Genomic DNA, 17483 nt, shown 5'->3' on the forward strand with positions numbered 1-17483 from the left:
GAATGATAACATTCTGAAAGCAGCTTGAGCTGAATCCATTGTCATTCGTATTACACCCAAAGGATATTGAGCAGTGCCAAAAAGTAATTACCTCATTCAACCAATAGCAGTGGAGGACTTTTCGTATTAAGACAATACGTTTCTAAGTCATTGGGGACGCAAATCCTGTTCTGTACAGAAGTTGTGTTAGAAAATATGTATGTAGTGTCACTACAATTAGTTTTCTGTATAAAGCTCTACCTCTCCATTCCACGATTACAACATTCTTCTTTCTCCAGTTCTTTAACTAACTTTTCTATCTGCCTTCTATAAGCTGGCATGTAGTGGTCACTTATCATTGTCTGAGACAATCTGAGTTTGCTATACAGTGATCTTGACGTAAGGAAAATACCAATCCTAGACTGCGCCTGTGGGCTACTGTCTGAGGTGCTGGATCTGGAGCTGCTATCACTTTCACAATCAGGAGCATCTGATTGAGTATCGATATCGATAATGTGCATGATCTTCCCAGCAGGAAAAAATCTGTGTGCTTCCTTCATTCCAGAAGTAAAGCTATCAGATTGTCCTACTTCTGCCATAGCAGCAGCTTCTTCTTCCCTTATTTCCTTGGCAACATCAGCCTCACTCCTATCATGTAGTTCATGCTCAAGTTGTTGCCATAACTCTACTTCCGTAATTTGTTCATCCTGAATATGACTCATGAGGGCCTGATCATCTTCGTCAAGCTCTTCTGTCATGCCATCGGGATTTATCTCCTCAGAATAAGAACATTCAATTTCATTAGTCCATTGTATCGTTGTAGTTGAAGATTCCGGAAGTTTGGTAGCTTCAAAAATTTCTTGAGGGGATGATCTAAGTGGCTCAGAAGATTCCATTTTTCTTGGAGATGATTTTGGAGAACTTCCATTTTCTTCAGCCGTCGAGTGAGAAGTCATGGCTCTACGACGTGGGCCTATGCATGACCACGATGATAAATGGAGGGAGGGTCGCGTCCATGCTGCCTGAGCCATGCTCTGTGCTCTCTTCATCACAACCTGCAGAAATACAAAACACAACCAATTATAAATTTTAACTATTATAAACAAGTCACAGGAACTAACCAGCCATAACATCCCCATGAATATCAAGGGTCATCATTAGATGTCCAATATCTAATTGTTCGAGAACCTGGATCCCTGAAATCTTTAGATGATTGTGTTTGTTCATAGAAAAGTAGTAAGAACATCCTGAGATGCCTGTTCAGGCATCCCACGTTACAGTCAAGAAAAAAAGAACTCTCTGGATATCAATTTCATGGGTTCCAAGATCATTGCAAAACAAATGGCCTCGTATGGGCATCGTATGATCCGTTTAATTGAAGTCTAAACTAAGATCACGAGATCCTAAGCCTGTCTATGAATTCCAAAAGGTTTCAAGCTGCATCACGTTTCAGTAAACTATTAATGAGTCAAAGAGCCAAATCACGTCAACTTCAAAATTTCTATCAAATTCTGGGCTTTATTAAAATTACTATGTAGGGACCACATGTGCACAACGCATGTTACCTGTGTGCCACTAGAGACTGGTTTCAGAATGGCCCCTGCACCAGCAACTTTTGCTCTTGCACTGGCTATGGATGGGAGACGGGATCCCAATGCCGAAGCAGAACGGTAAACAGTGCTAAGAATTCGAGTGCGCTCAATTTGATTTCTCAGATCATTTACCCAAGCAGAAGCAGTCACCTACACCAGATATTTCAATTCCTTCAGCAAAAGTCAGAGTGATGTGGTTAATTTAACTAAATTTCATTCATCTTAGTGAGTATCTAACACACACACACACACTAAGATGCAGTAATACTGTAGGTCATCTGTAGGTAATATGTGTTAAATACACTTAAAACAAATAAATTTCTTAACAATTAGATGAACTTGAAACATACCTCAGCACGCAAGTCATCTACTGAAGCAGCTGAGAAGGTGGGGACCAAATCAGCTCCATTAATAACAGATGTGATAAATTCATTGCCCGATTCTGCTAGTTCCCACGTCATACAAGCAGCTGCAGGGTTGATAAGAAAAAGAAGTCGGAACATCATGTCCAAGTATAATAGGCATAATAGAAAATACCACAGAGAAGCCATGCAAGAATAATACAGACCTGGGGCAAATGTCACACAAGAAGTAACAGATAATTCCTTCTGCTCTCTTAAGATATAAGTTAGAAGGGCAGCAGTTCCTCCACCCAAAGAGTGCCCAACAACCTATTAGAAACCAACAAAAGATTTTTCCATCAAGTTTTTTTTTGTTCTTTATACTTTTATCTGCTAAAAAGCACAGTAGACTAAGAAGAAATGTCAAACCTTAATATTATAACCAGAATATTGACCAAGTGCACTCAAAAGACAAGGAGTAGATAGCTTTGCAATCCAACGAGCAGCTGCAACCATTCCACAATGCGCATATCCTAAAACCAAATTGCTAACCCCTCCCTCATGCACAACACTATGATGGAATGGCACCACAGCTCCAGTGGCAGCCGTAAGAGTGTCTTTGATACTGTGTGTTCCACGAATCAACAGGAGAATACACTTTGTATTATGGTCAACTATAATGGTAAAAGCAGGCTTTAAAATCTGCAGTCATCGATTAATGTGATAAATGTTAATGATAAATCGAACTCGAAGAAGTGAGAGAAAGTGTACAATGTACAATATCTATTTCAATGTTTATCCGAAGTTCATCAAGACTTACTCCTGCTTTTGGTTCCTGAAGGAGAACATTTTCCACGGAAAAACCAGTTTCTTCCAGAAACAGCGGAAATGGTTTTTTTGAGAAGTGCCAACACAAAGTCAATAAGTGCAAGAGGTACTTCAGTTCACTAATCATTTCAGCTCCCTTAAGCTGACTACTGTCTTCATTGCCAAATACACCGCTTACATGTAAGTTTCCCTGCACTTAAGCACATCCCATCAAAGGCCAAACCAATAAGATAAGTAGCAGCATTTGTAATTAACTTAAATTGTTCAGATCAAACATTATCTTCTTCTATTGAGGATTTTTTTTTTTTTTTTTTTTTTTTTTTTCAAAACAAGAACTCCCTGTTGATGTCTGAAAAGTTGTAATAAAGAAAAAAAAAAAGGTATTCCTTTCAAGTATTACAAATTACAACATAGTACCCCCACAAAAAGAAATTCCCTTCAAGGAAGTTACAACAGCATTCCCTTTAAACTACTTCAACCCTAAAATATCTGACCTAAACAAACCCCCAACCTCCAAATTCCACAGGCTACATCCCAACCGAGAATTTCATAAGGAATTGAGTTTTTTAATGAAGAAACTTGAATTATTTTGATGAAGAAAAATGAAAGAATATATGGACACACAAAAAGAAAAGCCCACAAAATAGAGTCAAAATACAAGAAATGACTCCAATCAAGAGAAATAAGACCTAGCAAATAATTAAAGAAGTCTCAAAACAAAACCCAAGAGAGAAACAGAGAATCTTATAAGGGACCAAACATCGCAATTAGAACTCTCACACCTTCAGAAGATTATGTTGTTTCTCTTGCCCCCACAACCTTCACAAAATAGCACACCCCCTAGTCTGCCAAAAATCGCCCTTAATCACGAAAAGGCAGATGAAGGATAAGCTCCACCAAAGGCGCTCTGGCCGAGATTTGATTCAAGGTATTAACTCTTCAGTGCAAAATCTGTCATGTGAAGAACTTCACCTTCTCAGGAATCTTTACCTTCCAAATTGAGGATAACATAGAATCATTCACAGACAAAGGGTTGGATGAACACAGAGAAAAAGAGCTACACAAAAAACCTTTGGACAAAAATCCAAAGGACATCCCCCCTCTAGAGCCTAAGTCGGAAAAGATGAGAGTGAGATTCAAGACACCTCATGTCTTCCTAGGTCAATGGTTGTCTAAGGCCCAATGGAGGAGAGAGCAGCAAATCCACCGGATCAAGAATTGAAGCCGTCGAATGATTTTGTAAGGAGAATAAATGGTATAAGCAAGGGTGGGAGCAGAGAGGTTTATCTTCTAACCACTTATCCTCCCATGAATAAGTATCCCGCCCATCCCCCACTACATTATGAATAAACTGAGGAAAAATAGGAAGCTCCATCACAATCTCGTTCCACAGGTTTTTTAAAGTGCCTTTTTTAACATCTCACTGGTTTTCTCAATGGGGTAGGACCTGTAATTACCAACAATAATCTTGTACCATACGGTATCGACTTCATGATAGAATTGTCAAAGCCATTTAGCCAACAAGGTTGTGTTTCTCATCCTAAGATTATCAATGTCTGAACACTCCAAGTCCAAGGGCCTAGAGACCACCTCCCAACCCACCAAATGCAAACAATTCCCCTCTTCCACCCTCTCCCATAGGAATAGAATTAATAATTTCTACCCTCCTTAGCTCATATTTTATGAACCACCAACAAAGCTAGACTAAAGTTACAGAAGATCAATACAAGAAAAAAAAAAACCTAAAATTTCTTACTAACCCACCATACCTTTCTTGTGAAATACTTGACTTTCATTGTGAACAAAATGAAAGAATATACAAGCTTACAAAAAATAAAAAAATAAAAACCCACAAAAGGGGAGCCAACTAAAAGAATGGGCTCCAAATAAGCAAAAAAGAAGACTGCCGAGTGATTACAAAAAAAAAAAAAAAAAAAAAAAAAAAAAAAAAGTCTAGATTTTGAGGCTCAGAGAAACAGAGAACCTAACAAAAGACCAAACATCACTACAGGGGCTCTCCTTCCACTTAAAAATTGTAGTGTTTAGAAAGCATCGAAGAAACCACAGCAACAAGCTCGAGTAAAAACACAACTCCAAAGAATATGATCAAGATCCTCAGTTTCCTAAATACAACACCGAGGCCCAACCAAAGAGGATCCTTTGGTTGAGATCTGATCCAACGTGTTCACCCGTCCATGCAAAGCCTACCATACAAAGAACTCCACCTTCACAGAATTTTTACCTACCATACTGAGGAAATGATAGAGGCATTAGCATGGGAGGGATTGATCAAGCAGCGGAAGAAAGAGCTGCATGTAAAGCCTTTGGAAGGACAAGGAGACCAAGGACAAATATCCCCTCTCTCCGGTATAAAGAGAAAAACTCCCAACAAAGACAGAGAGACAAGAAAACTGCTGTTTCGCTAATAGTCAACGAACGACGGAAACCCAAAGGAGGAGGAGAAGGCAAAAATTCCAGAGAACGCCACATAATGATTCCTGGAAGAGAACAGCTGGTATAAATTAGGAAACAGGGTGCATAGGGGACACCCCCCCAACCACTTATTCTCCCAAAATAGGTATCCCTCCCATTTAGTCCAATCAATCCAATCAAAAGGATGAAGCCTCCTTGTGCAATGAAGTGTCGGGTTCATGATAAAATCACCAGAGCCATTTAACCTAAAAGGCTATGTTAGTCACCCACACATTACCAATGCCTAACCCTCCAATTCAACAGCCTAGAAACCATCTCCCGATCCACAAGGTGCAACCCACCTCCATCCTCAACACTCTCCTATAAGAAATACCCCATCAACTTCTCAAGCCTTACTCATCGAGCTAAGGACTCTAAATAGAGATAGAAAGTAAGTAGGTAAGCCACTCAAAACAACCATACATTACCCACTATAAGAAATGTGAAGTTTTGAAGAATGAACGTTTAATTTGTTTGGAGAACTTGAAACTCAATTTCTTTTTTTTTTTTTGAAGTCCTCTTTCTCCAAACCCAACAATGAAATACGCCTTGCCAACCTCCATAAGATAAGCCTTTCCAGGTAAAAATTGATAAACCATCCTCTCTTTTCCCTCAAAACCAAAAACTCCAAGACCATTGGTATACCATGATAATATCAGCTCATCTCTTTTCTTCTTTCAAAAATACATACAAATAGACCACAATTAGATAGTATAATAAAGATTTTCTATTTATGAACCACTAATAGAAGAGTGTAGACCTTTCCTTACATGTGAGTGCAAATATGAAAGGTACAACAATGAAATTCAACTAGAGCATAAGTACTCATCATACAAGTCTTGATGTGCATTAGGAGAAATAGAGATCAAATGAAGTGAAGACCACTGTTATTACATAAACCAAAAGTGAAAGGAATATAAAACGCTTTCTCTCGCACTTTAAAGTAGTAACACTTTTAAGGAAACAGATTTATCAGTATATTCAGCTTTGAAGGGAGAAATAATGAAAGCAAAACCAACCAGCTTACAACATATAATAGGCTAAATTAATACATTAAAAGACTACAACCATCAAAAAGCTCCATACCTGTCTCTTTAAGAGAAAATTAATTCCAAATGCCAAATCCCCAATGGGCCACTTTCCAAGAGTCTCCGAGTATGTAAACCTAAGTGTCTCTGATAATGTTGAAATTGTTTCGAGCCATGTAGCAGGCGCTTGAACTAGTCTATGAGAAACTCGATCACCTCCCAGAAGAGCATGACTGGAAGCATCATTACCAGCTACATCACTATCATCTTGATCTCTACTTGAGTGCAACTTACGGTTCAATGTATAATATAGAAGTGCAGCTGCACCAGCAGCCGTGGCCATAGTTGCAGTTGCCATGAACTTGTATTCCCTAAAGCAATAGAGCAGGAAAATACAAGGTAAAATAATCTGTTTACAGAAGAAAAAAGCCCCTGAACTGCACAAACTTTTCAATCCCCCGACACATACATGCAACAGATTGAGACGATACACACGAATAAATAAAAGAAACAACTACAGCTTTCGAACAGTAAAACCCTCCAAAGGCCCCTGAAACGTGTGTATTATCAGCCGACATTATGAGTTCAAAAGAAATGGATAGCTAAGAACATGCTCTCTTCTCTTCCCATATTTGACAAAACCTAAAAGTATGAGTTCCAAAAACCAGCATAGTACCTATATCCAACCAATAATGGAGATAAACTTCCAAAATAAACCAGAAACGGAGAAGACATACGAAAATCCGGCATAAAAGACATATTTCAGCAGAGTTCAATTACACAACTGTCCAGTGCGAAACAGAGAACACAAAAAGGATCGAAAATTCTGGAATCAACTAGCGAAATTCAAGAACATTGAAGGAACAAGAGACGGAAAAAAAAATAAAAAAATAAAAAAATAATAACTACGATTGTTCACCGGAGTTCGCAAGTGTATTGGCTTGTGCCAGAATCGAAATCTTTGCGTCTCTGTGGGTGTTCAAAGAAAATAATAGGCCTCGGCAACGATTTCTAACTTTATGGTGTGAAGAATTAAGGTTTAGGGGTTTCGATGGCTGCTTCTCCTCAGCAGTTCTAAATTGATTCGTGAGTAAGCAAAAATTGGCACTTTCTTAGTTTCGTAACTAAAATTTCTCAATTATACGGGGCGATGTTTTTTTCTTAATTTTCCAAAGTAAACGCGGCAATTCTAGAATGAACCAAACCCACGTTGGAGGTGAACGTTTCTAGTAAATGCAATTCTACAAAATAATGTTTATATTTCTTTTTTATTTTTCTAAAAATCAACAAATTCAACAATATCAATACTTCCCCAACCAAAAAAAAAAAAAACAATTATTAAAGCATGTGTATATATATATATATATATAACAAACTGATGGATTTAAATATGAATTTCTTTTTAGTTCTTTGGTTTCTTAATAAATAATATATTAGAAAATTATTTTCATGCTATGCTATTATTATCCTCTAAGAAATATTTTCACAAATCGAGAATATATTAATCCAAACTAATAGCTTATAAAAAAAAGAGAAAGAAAAAAAAAAAAAAAACAAGCTCCAGTCTCATAGGCATGGTATGTATGTATTGTTTGGATGATGAAAGTCTCACATCTGCTAATTTAGAGAATGATATAGGTTTATAATCAAAGATAGTCTCTTTGTTTATAATCAAGGATAGTCTCTCCATTGGTTGGAGGCCTTTTGGAGAAACCCAAAGCTTGGTTTGAGACCTTTTGGAAAGCCCAAAGCAAAGTCACGAGAGTGCTAATTTAGGGAATGATCATGAGTTTATAATCAAGTAATAGTCTCTCCATTGGTTGGAGGCCTTTTGGGGAAGCTCAAAGCTTGGTTTGAGGCCTATTGGAAAGCCCATAGCAAAGTCATGAGAGCTTACGCTCAAAGGGCAAAATATCATACCATGGATAGTTGTGTTCGTCTAACATAGTCAATTATATTTCAACAATTCTATGTATAAAATTAAAAAAAATAATAATGATAAAAAAAATTTTAAAAAGGAAATGCGTATTTTGATTATTGGCAAACATATATATGAATATGATAAATAAAATTGTGGGGGATATAAAATAATATATTGGGTGAGCAACACATCATACATTAAAAAAAATCCAAGACATCAAATACAAAAAGGCAGAAATTCAGAAGAACCGTCTCTACAACTGAGATGGGAAGCAAATGCTCTAAACAAACAATAATCTGATACAAAGAGGAGCTTTCAACAACATTTCGCCTCCAATCTGGTTCCATTCAGTCACGTTCACTTATTGAAGTCAGATGTTCGTCGACCTCCTCGGTTGTCAACACTCTAAACACAGGATTTCCTTGCCTCACCACTCCTACCTGTTTGTGTCAAAGTGTTCAACCTCTAATTACTCGTGTTTGTACAACAATTTACTAACCCATAACTCAGAAAAATTTTGGAAACTTAAGTAATCTATGTCCTTTCCCTAATCTTACAAATGGAGTGATAATTGGAGCTAATCGAAGTCGTCAGAGAAACGTTTCGAATGACCTTAAACTATGGTTTAGATCTAGGATTTAAATGCAGATTTCGACAAATATATATCATCAAAATCATACAAGCCTGTTAAAATTGCTAAATTAGTTTTAAACCAGTAACGACTCTACAATTGAGTTATATCACATTATTATTTGTATTTGTATTCACATGGTCAACAATTGTAACCTCCTTTCTATTTTTTATTAACATTTCCTTACCATTAAAGGAAACAGAAGACTTCTCCCCAGTACTGTATTAAACCCTTCGTCTATAAAACGATAGAAATTCTGCTCTATGGTATTAAGACTACCATCACATTATCACTCTATTGTAATTAAAAAGGACAAGTGAGAGTATCAGAACCTCAATTTCATTTGCCTTGAAGTCCTCTTGCAGAACCGATTGGAGGGCTGAAATTGCAGTCTGCAAATGGAAAAAGAACAATGTTGGACGAGGCATATACATAAAACAAAAGACACGAACCCACGCGTGTACAAACTCGTAATAATTTTTAGGTTTTGCTGTGAGTCATGTAAGTTTCAAAGAAAGCACATTGGCCCGTACTTTCTCTTCATAGATAAATAAAGACAAGCATCCATGTGAGAGCAAGGATCCTAAATCATTACAATTATTAGGCTTTGATGTGTATCAGTAAAGTTTGAAAGAAGCACATCCGACCTGTACTGCCTCTTCATAGGTGAACTCTGGATCGTTCTTCATTTTCTTTTCCAAGAAATTGATTGATTCCTGCTCTTTTAATCCAGCACTCGTAGCCTAAACACATTGGAAAATAACGTGTTGAGCATAGTGATGAAATACCAAATTCAAAAACACCAATGGAAATTTTCAATGAGGTTAAAAAAGGAATTAAAATGAAAAAAAGAGACCAACTTAGAGAATATGCACTCTATACATGAATATCTTCGAGAGACCCGTGAAGATACACTCATGATGTCTGATGCTACTATGATATTATATATAAATTCAGCCATAACTAATGTCTAATGTACAAAACAATCCACATGAAAAACATCTAGCAACTATTGCACTTGAAGTGGAGCAAGAGTTTGCCATACATTGACATTAATTTGATGGTTAAAATATATTTTCAAGCTCACACAGAACTGGGGGTAGTTGGAGTAAAAGACGCTTAATCTCAAAATCATAGATAATTAACTATTCCAGGTTGGCAACTGGATTAGAAAAATGTAAATATTTCAAAATGGAGTCCCTCCTAAAATATTGACCATAAAAGTAAATATATTAACTATACAAACCTTGTGACCAAAAAAATGACCAGCTGGATCACATTTGTAGAGACGAGGTCCAAACTCATCATCAATACCTAAAACCATAGCAACTGGATGCACACGAATGAAAGTAGCAAAAGATTAAAAATTATGGTTAGATCACTTTTATTTTCCATAAATTCAAAGGTTGAAATCTAAAATATAATGCAACACCAAAACCGGAGAAGAAAACATGCCTACTCCAAGTGGTCTCATATAGGCGTGCTGAGTATAGATTTGCGATTTATCAGCTATCCTGCCAACCAACAATACAACCCAAGAAAGTTAAAGAAGCCAAAGTTTTAATTCCCATGGTCACAAATTACACACAATTGTAGTTACTGCATAATATATATCGATATGTACGAAGAAAATAACTGAAAGCAATAGCCATGATGGAAAAGAGATGTATGCAAAGAGCTGCTACATTGTGTATGCATAGAAGACAATATCACAACACAAAAGAAATATACATGAATTAAATTTCAAGTCATAAATTCACAATATCCAGAACAAGATTCTGGATAATTGAATAATAAACTACAGTCGGTAAGCAACATGTGGAGCTATTCTTTGCTCTACAATCCAGAATTCATATGATTGAACAGACTGTTTGCCTGTGTGGTATATAATTAAAACAATAATCGCGTAGTATAGTATGAAATAATATGGTACCATTTAGCTAATACATCCACCGGCATCTCATATCCATATCTAAAACGAAACTCAGCTGCTTCACTCCTTGCTTGCTGAACCAAGGTTCTGGCATCAGCTGACAACCGTGTAAAAATCATATCAGTGACCACACATCCTAAAGAACCACTGGAAAGACCCCCAAGGAGGTAAGCGCTAAAATCTATGGTGAATTAATAAATTGACTGAAAATCAAATGAATAGCTGAGGGTGAATATAAAATGTGCATCAAATAGTTTAAAGTCATATGTAGGTATGCCTAAATCAACAAAATCATTTTGTTTAACTTTTTCTTGTGGATGTCGGAACAGCTGATTCTGTTAAATTTCTCAACTAACAACTAAGCAATATCTAGGAAAGGGTACTGCTACTGCAACATCATGTATAGAGATCACATCTGTACATCACCATACCATGCCACATTATGATTCACCATTAGCTAAAAGCAATCCTATATAGCATACTCTGCATGCCATAACTGATTTCAGTTGCGTAGTTGGTATTATGAACAAATAAGTCCCCTCCCCCTCTCATAAATTATAATATATCTGTAAGTAAACCTGGAGAGGCAAAGAGAAATACCTGTCAAGCCTGTTGCTAACAACCCTAGGTGCTTTGTTATAGGGAAAAGATGTGAGACACTTGATTGATCCAGAAGCTTATCCTGCATTGAATTTCCAAATTTACACATTCAGCATCGCTAATTAATAGAGATGCAAAGTCCTCTCAGGGTCAAACCAATTGTACTCACCGGAACCTTCTTTTGGGTCACCACACAAACTGAATCTTTACCCCGAACACCAATAGAAGTAATTCCAGCAGCCTTTACAGCCTTAAATGCATATTCTGTTTCCCATTACAATAAATAAATAAATAATCACTAGAGCTGTGAGGACACAATATGATCCCCAAATTGATAGGTTAATCTTACTGACTGAAAGACCACTAGAGAAAGATTAGATTGATATCTATTGAGAATATATTGAATGAAAAAATTTACCTCGACTCAAGAGCATAAGCTTTAACGAAAAGTAGGGTGATATATCATGGAATCACAGTAAAAGTTTCCAGGTTTCCATGGATTAGAATTCATGAAATGAACTAATTGACGAGCCTAGAATGAGTGATATTGAAAATAAAAATATGTAATTGAATTCATCCATGGTTAACAGCTTAAACGTTTGGTCCAGTGGAATTTGACAACATCCAAATCGCCCAAACCTAGACGTATCTGTGCATAAATAATGAAAACGAAATATATATTGAAGCTTAGAAACAATTTAAAGAGGAAGAAGGATTAAGACGTTCCATGTAAGACTTCAAAAAAACAAATAGCTCAAACATTCTGTAGTTGTAGAGTTCGAGTCTGTTAAACAAAATGAGCTACGAATTCGTATTGGAACTAAAAAGAACGCAAACAAAAGGCTACAATTCAATCCAAAGACTCTAGTCATCTCAAAATTAAATCCAATCCACACAACAGTTAAAATGAACCTTTCGCTATCAAATTCGATCCATCCTGCACTTCTTCCTCCAGATTCGTTAGCAATTCGAAAGGGATTCGAGCTCATTTCGAAGAACAATGCGAAATAACCATTTCCAAAGACACTCTAAATAACCATGAACGCCACAAAAGAGAATCTAAAGAGCAAACAAATCACTGCAACGGCAAGAAGTAAGAAACGATCAAGATATTGAGAGAGGAAATGTACGTACCAACTTGAAATAGACGGCCTTCGGGTGAAAAAATTGTGATGTGACGATCGTATCCACCTCCACTTCCACGACTCATGACTTAGGGCTTAAACTTCTTCCGATTCTTCTCTTGCAGAGTTTCAGTGAAATTGATGAACAAGTAGAACGAGTGATAAAAGGAGAAGCTATGTTAACAAAGCTTTCTCCCCAAGAATACTCCTATGAACATATCACCAGTAGTTAGTTTTCTTGTTTGGAAGAAAAGCTAACTGTGTGAGAACGGCGTCGTTTCATTTTCAATTCTCTTAGCTTAATAGTTTTTAACTTTCATATCAAGCTTCTTCCAACACCTGGCAACTCACTCTTACAGTCTCCTTCAACCGGTTTAAGCATACGTAAAAAATTCGTACCAAGACCAGGAGAGGTCAATTGAGAGATACAAATGAGAAGACCACGATACCCGAAGTTCAACCACTAGGTATGTGTTTAAGACCATGATACTCGAAAATCAACCACTGGGTATGTGTTTAAGACCATGATACTCGAAGTTCAACCACTGGGTATGTGTTTAAGACCATGATACTCGAAGTTCAACCACTGGGTATGTGTTTAAGACCATGATACTCGAAGTTCAACCACTGGGTATGTGTTTAAGACCATGATACTCGAAGTTCAACCACTGGGTATGTGTTTAAGACCATGATACTCGAAGTTCAACCACTGGGTATGTGTTTAAGACCATGATACTCGAAGTTCAACCACTGGGTATGTGTTTAAGACCATGATACTCGAAGTTCAACCATTGGGTATGTGTTTAAGACCATGATACTCGAAGTTCAACCACTGGGTATGTGTTTAAGCTCGGTTCGTAAATAATTTTTCGGTACAACAAAAGATAACCAATAGTATCATTGTCAACTATAGAAGCAAATTAGAGAATAACAGCTGGAGCAGCTTAAAAAAGTACGTGGCTGATACTCTTATTGAAAGATATGCATAAAAAAGTTGACTATTCGATATCACTTTGTAGCAACAACCAATTTACGGTTCACCTAGTAGAAAATTCTAGATTTCATGCCAGAACAAAGTATGTGAATGTGCACTACCATTTTATTAGAGAAAAAGTCTTGAAAGAAGAAATCTAGACACGGTATACCAAGACGGATGATCAAGTGGTAGACTTATTTAGAAAAAGGCTAAATGCAAGCAAATATCAGGGTTATCACTGTCAACTCAACACAGTGGCGTTGGATATGGAGCCTGATACCTAGATCTAATAGAAATATATTTCGAAGATATTTTGTAAACATCTGATAGATATATAGGGTAGATATTTGATAAAGATGTGTTAGATTATACCTTGTAAACATCTTGGCAGTGCTCAAAATGTATTTTTTTTTTCTCTGTATTTTCTGCACATACTTAAGTCATCAATAAAATCTTTAGCCAATATTCTTTCTTGAATGTTCTCTTTCTGTTCTTTGTGTTCATCTTGATCGAGGGTGCGTTGTTGAATACTGAAAAATTATCAATATAGCTACCCATTTTGGGATACTCTCCCCACTAAGATTACAATAGCTTCGATAAACCTATTTTATAAGAACGATGCATACCTATTTTGGAGTAATGAAACCAAAAACCCTTCATTCACATTGATTCAAGAGTATATAGAAACACAACATTCATCCAAAAACATGTTTTTGAGTGGAAGATCCAAACTTAGCCATGTGAATGCGAAAAGCAACTCCAAATTAGAAGGCTCTAACTTCAAGTTTGAGTACCCCGAAACACTGTACAAAAACCCAATAATCGAATCTGTAAAGTCAAAGATCTTTAACGTATAAGCAATGACAACATGAGATATCTTATAAACATGATTCAAAAACAAAACAGATCGATGCTTGACGGTCATCTCGATACAAGAACAAAATGTTCGTTATTGTAAAGAACTCGAGTTTGATTGTGGCGATTTCGAAGCTCGATCGATTAGGGAAAGGGCTTGAAATTTGGGATTGAAAATGGGAAAGGATTATAATAAAGGGCCGACATAAGCTTTGAGTGGAAGCATGTACGCAATCGTATTATCTCGTAGTTGTAGAAAGGGTTCCACATTCATCTCTCATATGTCCCTCAAATACTCATGCATTATTTCCTTGTTAGCTTTTCAAGTACAATTTTAGGTTTTCAAGAACTTTACCACGTGTTTCAAATACAAACAAACTCAATTCCCATTTCTTTTTATTATTTAATATGTGGTTCTACATTTTTGCTTGTGTTCTTTTATGAAAAAAAGTAAATAAATATTTGTTTGCCTGCATGAAGTTGGAATCGCTAGTAATTACCGATCAGCTATACGGTGGTGAATTCGTTCTCGAGCCTTGTACACACCGCCCGTCACACTATGGGAGCTGGCCATGCCCGAATTTGTCCGCTTTGACCTGTTAGATATCATTGTTAATCTCATGGTTTTAATACACGTATGCTAAGGAGAGGTTTTCACACCTTATAAAGTATGTTTCGTTCCCCTCTCTAATTAATGTGGGATCTCACAATTCACCCTTGTGGGCCAGCGTCCTCACTAGCACATCGTCGGTGTTTGGCTTTGATTCTTTTTGTAACAACCCAAGGCCATCGCTAGTAGATATTATCCATTTTGGCCCGTTACGCATCGTCATCAACTTTCTGCTATGGAGAGGTTTGTACACCCTTACAAGGAAATGTTTTGTTCCCCTCTCCAATCAATGTGGATCTCACAATCCACCCACTTTGGGGGCCAGCGTCCGTCCTCACAAGCACACCGTCCGTGTCTAGCTTTGATACCATTTGTAACAACCCAAGTTCATCGCTAGTAGATACTAGTAGATATTGTTCCGTTTTGACTCGTTACGTATCGTCGTCAAGCTCACGGTTTTAAAACGCGATAAAGAGAGGTTTCCATGCCCTTATAAGGAATGTTTCATTCCTCTCTCCAACCAACGTGGGATTTCATAATCCACCCCCTTGGGGGCCAACATCCTCACTAGCACACAGTCAGTATCTGGCTTTGATACCATTTGTAACAACTCAAGCCCATCGCTAATAAATATTGTCTGTTTTGGCTCGTTACGTATCGCCATCAACTTCACGATTTAAAAACCCATCTGATAGGGAGAGGTTTCCACACTCTTATAATAAATGTTGTGAGATCTCACAATCCACCCTCCTTGAGGGCCCAGCATCTCGTTAGCACACAACCCAATGTTAGGCTCTAATACCATTTATAATAGCTCAAACCCACCGCTAATAGATATTGTCCACTTTGACCCATTACGTATCATCGTCAACTTCACAATTTTAAAACGTGTCTGCTAAGAAAAAGTTTTCACACCCTTATAAAAATGATTCGTTCCCCTCTCCAATCGATGTAAGATCTCACAAAGAGTAGCTAGCATTGATTTGGAACAGTGTAGCAATATTCAAACCTCACTAAGTCATTGTCACACTATTTCCCAGTAACAGATTTATACTAAAAAATTTTGAAACGTTTATAAAATATCAAACGTATAAATAATTTTTAAATAAAGGGTCCATTAAACTATGGTATAAAACACCAATAGAAATAAAACAAGCCCATCTCTCTCTTTTCAGCTAATTGGCTCTCTAATTGAGGTTTTGCCTTTAAAGTTAACCTCCAAAGGCTTCTCCACCATTAGAGCTTTGAAGGACCCTCAAAGGCCTCTCCATTGCAAAAATGAAGGTAAAGTTCAAACAAATTTGCATGTTCTTTTCATTTTCTTCTATTTTTTGCTAATTAGCCCTTCAATTTTGATCATTTTATTTTTGGTTTCAGTTCTTGAGTTGGATGCAAAGTAATAAACTCCATGGAAGAGTAAAATTTCAGAACAAATCATCAAATTCAAACCCTTCAAGTAATTGCACTAAACTTTTGTTTTTTTTTTTTTTTGTTGTTATGAACTCACCATTATTTTACATGTATGATCATGATCTTTCATGAACAATAATCAGTTGAGGAACGTGAAGAAACCAGCCCCTCTTTGCCTCTTGGCTTGCTATCAATTGGAACTTTTGGCAACAATGTGTTAAGAACGAACAAGACCGATGTTGAAAACGTCGTCGTTGATGCTCGATCTCCAGGGAAAGAAACGGAAGACATTGAGTTGAGGGAGATTGATGATGAAATGAAAGAGAAGATTGGTTTAATGATTGGGGATGATGAGAAACATAATCCCAATCCCAAATCCATTGTTAAGAGATCTGTTTCATTTCTTGTCAAGAAGGTCTTTGTCTGTGGCGGAGGTGGTTTTGCACCGCCGCAGCCACCACCGAACTTCATGGATACGCCACAAGACGCAACGATGAAGAAGGTACGTAAACAACTGATATCAATGTATAATGTCTTAACCAGTATGATACGACGAGTTACGATTTGATTGGTAATGTGCAGATATTGAGGATGATGCTTCACAAGAAAATCTACCCTAAGAGTTCTTCACAAACAGCTTCATTGAAGAGATTCATAAAGGAGAAAGAGAGGAGAGATAAGAGAAATGAAGAAGAAGAATGATGATTGTAATGTAAATAATTGAGGGTCAAAATGGATTCAATAATGTAAGCTAGAGAATTGAAATTTGAATGGCCAATAGCCATAAACCCACATGATCTTGTTTCCCTTTTTAACAATTGTCCCAAAAGCTGATGATGTATTGAATCTCCTATATATTTTACTCGATTTTTAATTATAGATATCGGGTTCCTCAAATGCACATAAATTAGTATAGTTTTTAAGAATTTGACTAAGAATTCAAATGTTTATTTATACTCCGATTGGTGTACGTGAAATCAAATTTACACGAAATGAAAAGAAACTATAATATTTTACTTTTTTTTTTTTTTTTTTTGTGATTTTAATTTTCATATTAGTTAATCGAGACAAACTCACTTAGTGAATTGAATCAAAACAAGATAAACAGAATATAAACGTAATCAATCTCGTTTTTTAAAATATAAGGTTTTTAAACTATGTTTGATTTTAAAATATACGCGAA

General features: G+C 36.7%; 3 protein-coding genes across 5 annotated transcripts; 1 reads left to right on the forward strand and 2 right to left on the reverse strand.

Annotated features, from left to right (window-relative positions):
* Positions 1-95: 95 nt before the first annotated feature.
* LOC111790343 (Alpha/Beta hydrolase fold-containing protein) lies at positions 96-7410 on the reverse strand. Of its 3 annotated transcripts, XM_023671217.2 has the most exons (9): positions 7160-7410; positions 6299-6611; positions 2733-2930; positions 2342-2614; positions 2140-2242; positions 1922-2040; positions 1545-1721; positions 241-1034; positions 96-170 (listed from the first exon to the last, which is right to left on the reverse strand). In XM_023671217.2, the coding sequence occupies exons 2-9, from the start codon at positions 6596-6598 to the stop codon at positions 143-145; spliced, it is 1992 nt and encodes a 663-aa protein (XP_023526985.1). In that variant the 5' UTR covers positions 6599-6611; positions 7160-7410; the 3' UTR covers positions 96-142. The 3 variants fall into 3 exon arrangements, with proteins under 3 accessions (XP_023526985.1, XP_023526987.1, XP_086978725.1); XM_023671219.2 differs by having other exon boundaries at positions 96-1034; positions 7160-7408; XM_087122599.1 differs by lacking the exons at positions 6299-6611; positions 7160-7410 and adding an exon at positions 3523-3657.
* A 901-nt stretch (positions 7411-8311) lies between these two features.
* Positions 8312-12687, reverse strand: LOC111790373 (proteasome subunit alpha type-6). The gene is made up of 9 exons (XM_023671257.2): positions 12460-12687; positions 11495-11589; positions 11326-11407; positions 10726-10822; positions 10248-10306; positions 10039-10121; positions 9440-9535; positions 9125-9184; positions 8312-8601 (listed from the first exon to the last, which is right to left on the reverse strand). Exons 1-9 carry the CDS (start codon positions 12533-12535, stop codon positions 8509-8511), a joined length of 741 nt encoding a protein of 246 aa, XP_023527025.1. The 5' UTR covers positions 12536-12687; the 3' UTR covers positions 8312-8508.
* A 3367-nt stretch (positions 12688-16054) lies between these two features.
* LOC111790378 (protein NEGATIVE GRAVITROPIC RESPONSE OF ROOTS) lies at positions 16055-17181 on the forward strand. The gene is made up of 4 exons (XM_023671261.2): positions 16055-16174; positions 16268-16346; positions 16444-16802; positions 16883-17181. Exons 1-4 carry the CDS (start codon positions 16169-16171, stop codon positions 17000-17002), a joined length of 564 nt encoding a protein of 187 aa, XP_023527029.2. The 5' UTR covers positions 16055-16168; the 3' UTR covers positions 17003-17181.
* Positions 17182-17483: the final 302 nt, after the last annotated feature.

Source organism: Cucurbita pepo, chromosome 3 (genome assembly GCF_057944985.1).
Source record: "Cucurbita pepo subsp. pepo isolate OVF chromosome 3, ASM5794498v1, whole genome shotgun sequence".
Taxonomy (NCBI): Eukaryota; Viridiplantae; Streptophyta; class Magnoliopsida; order Cucurbitales; family Cucurbitaceae; genus Cucurbita; species Cucurbita pepo.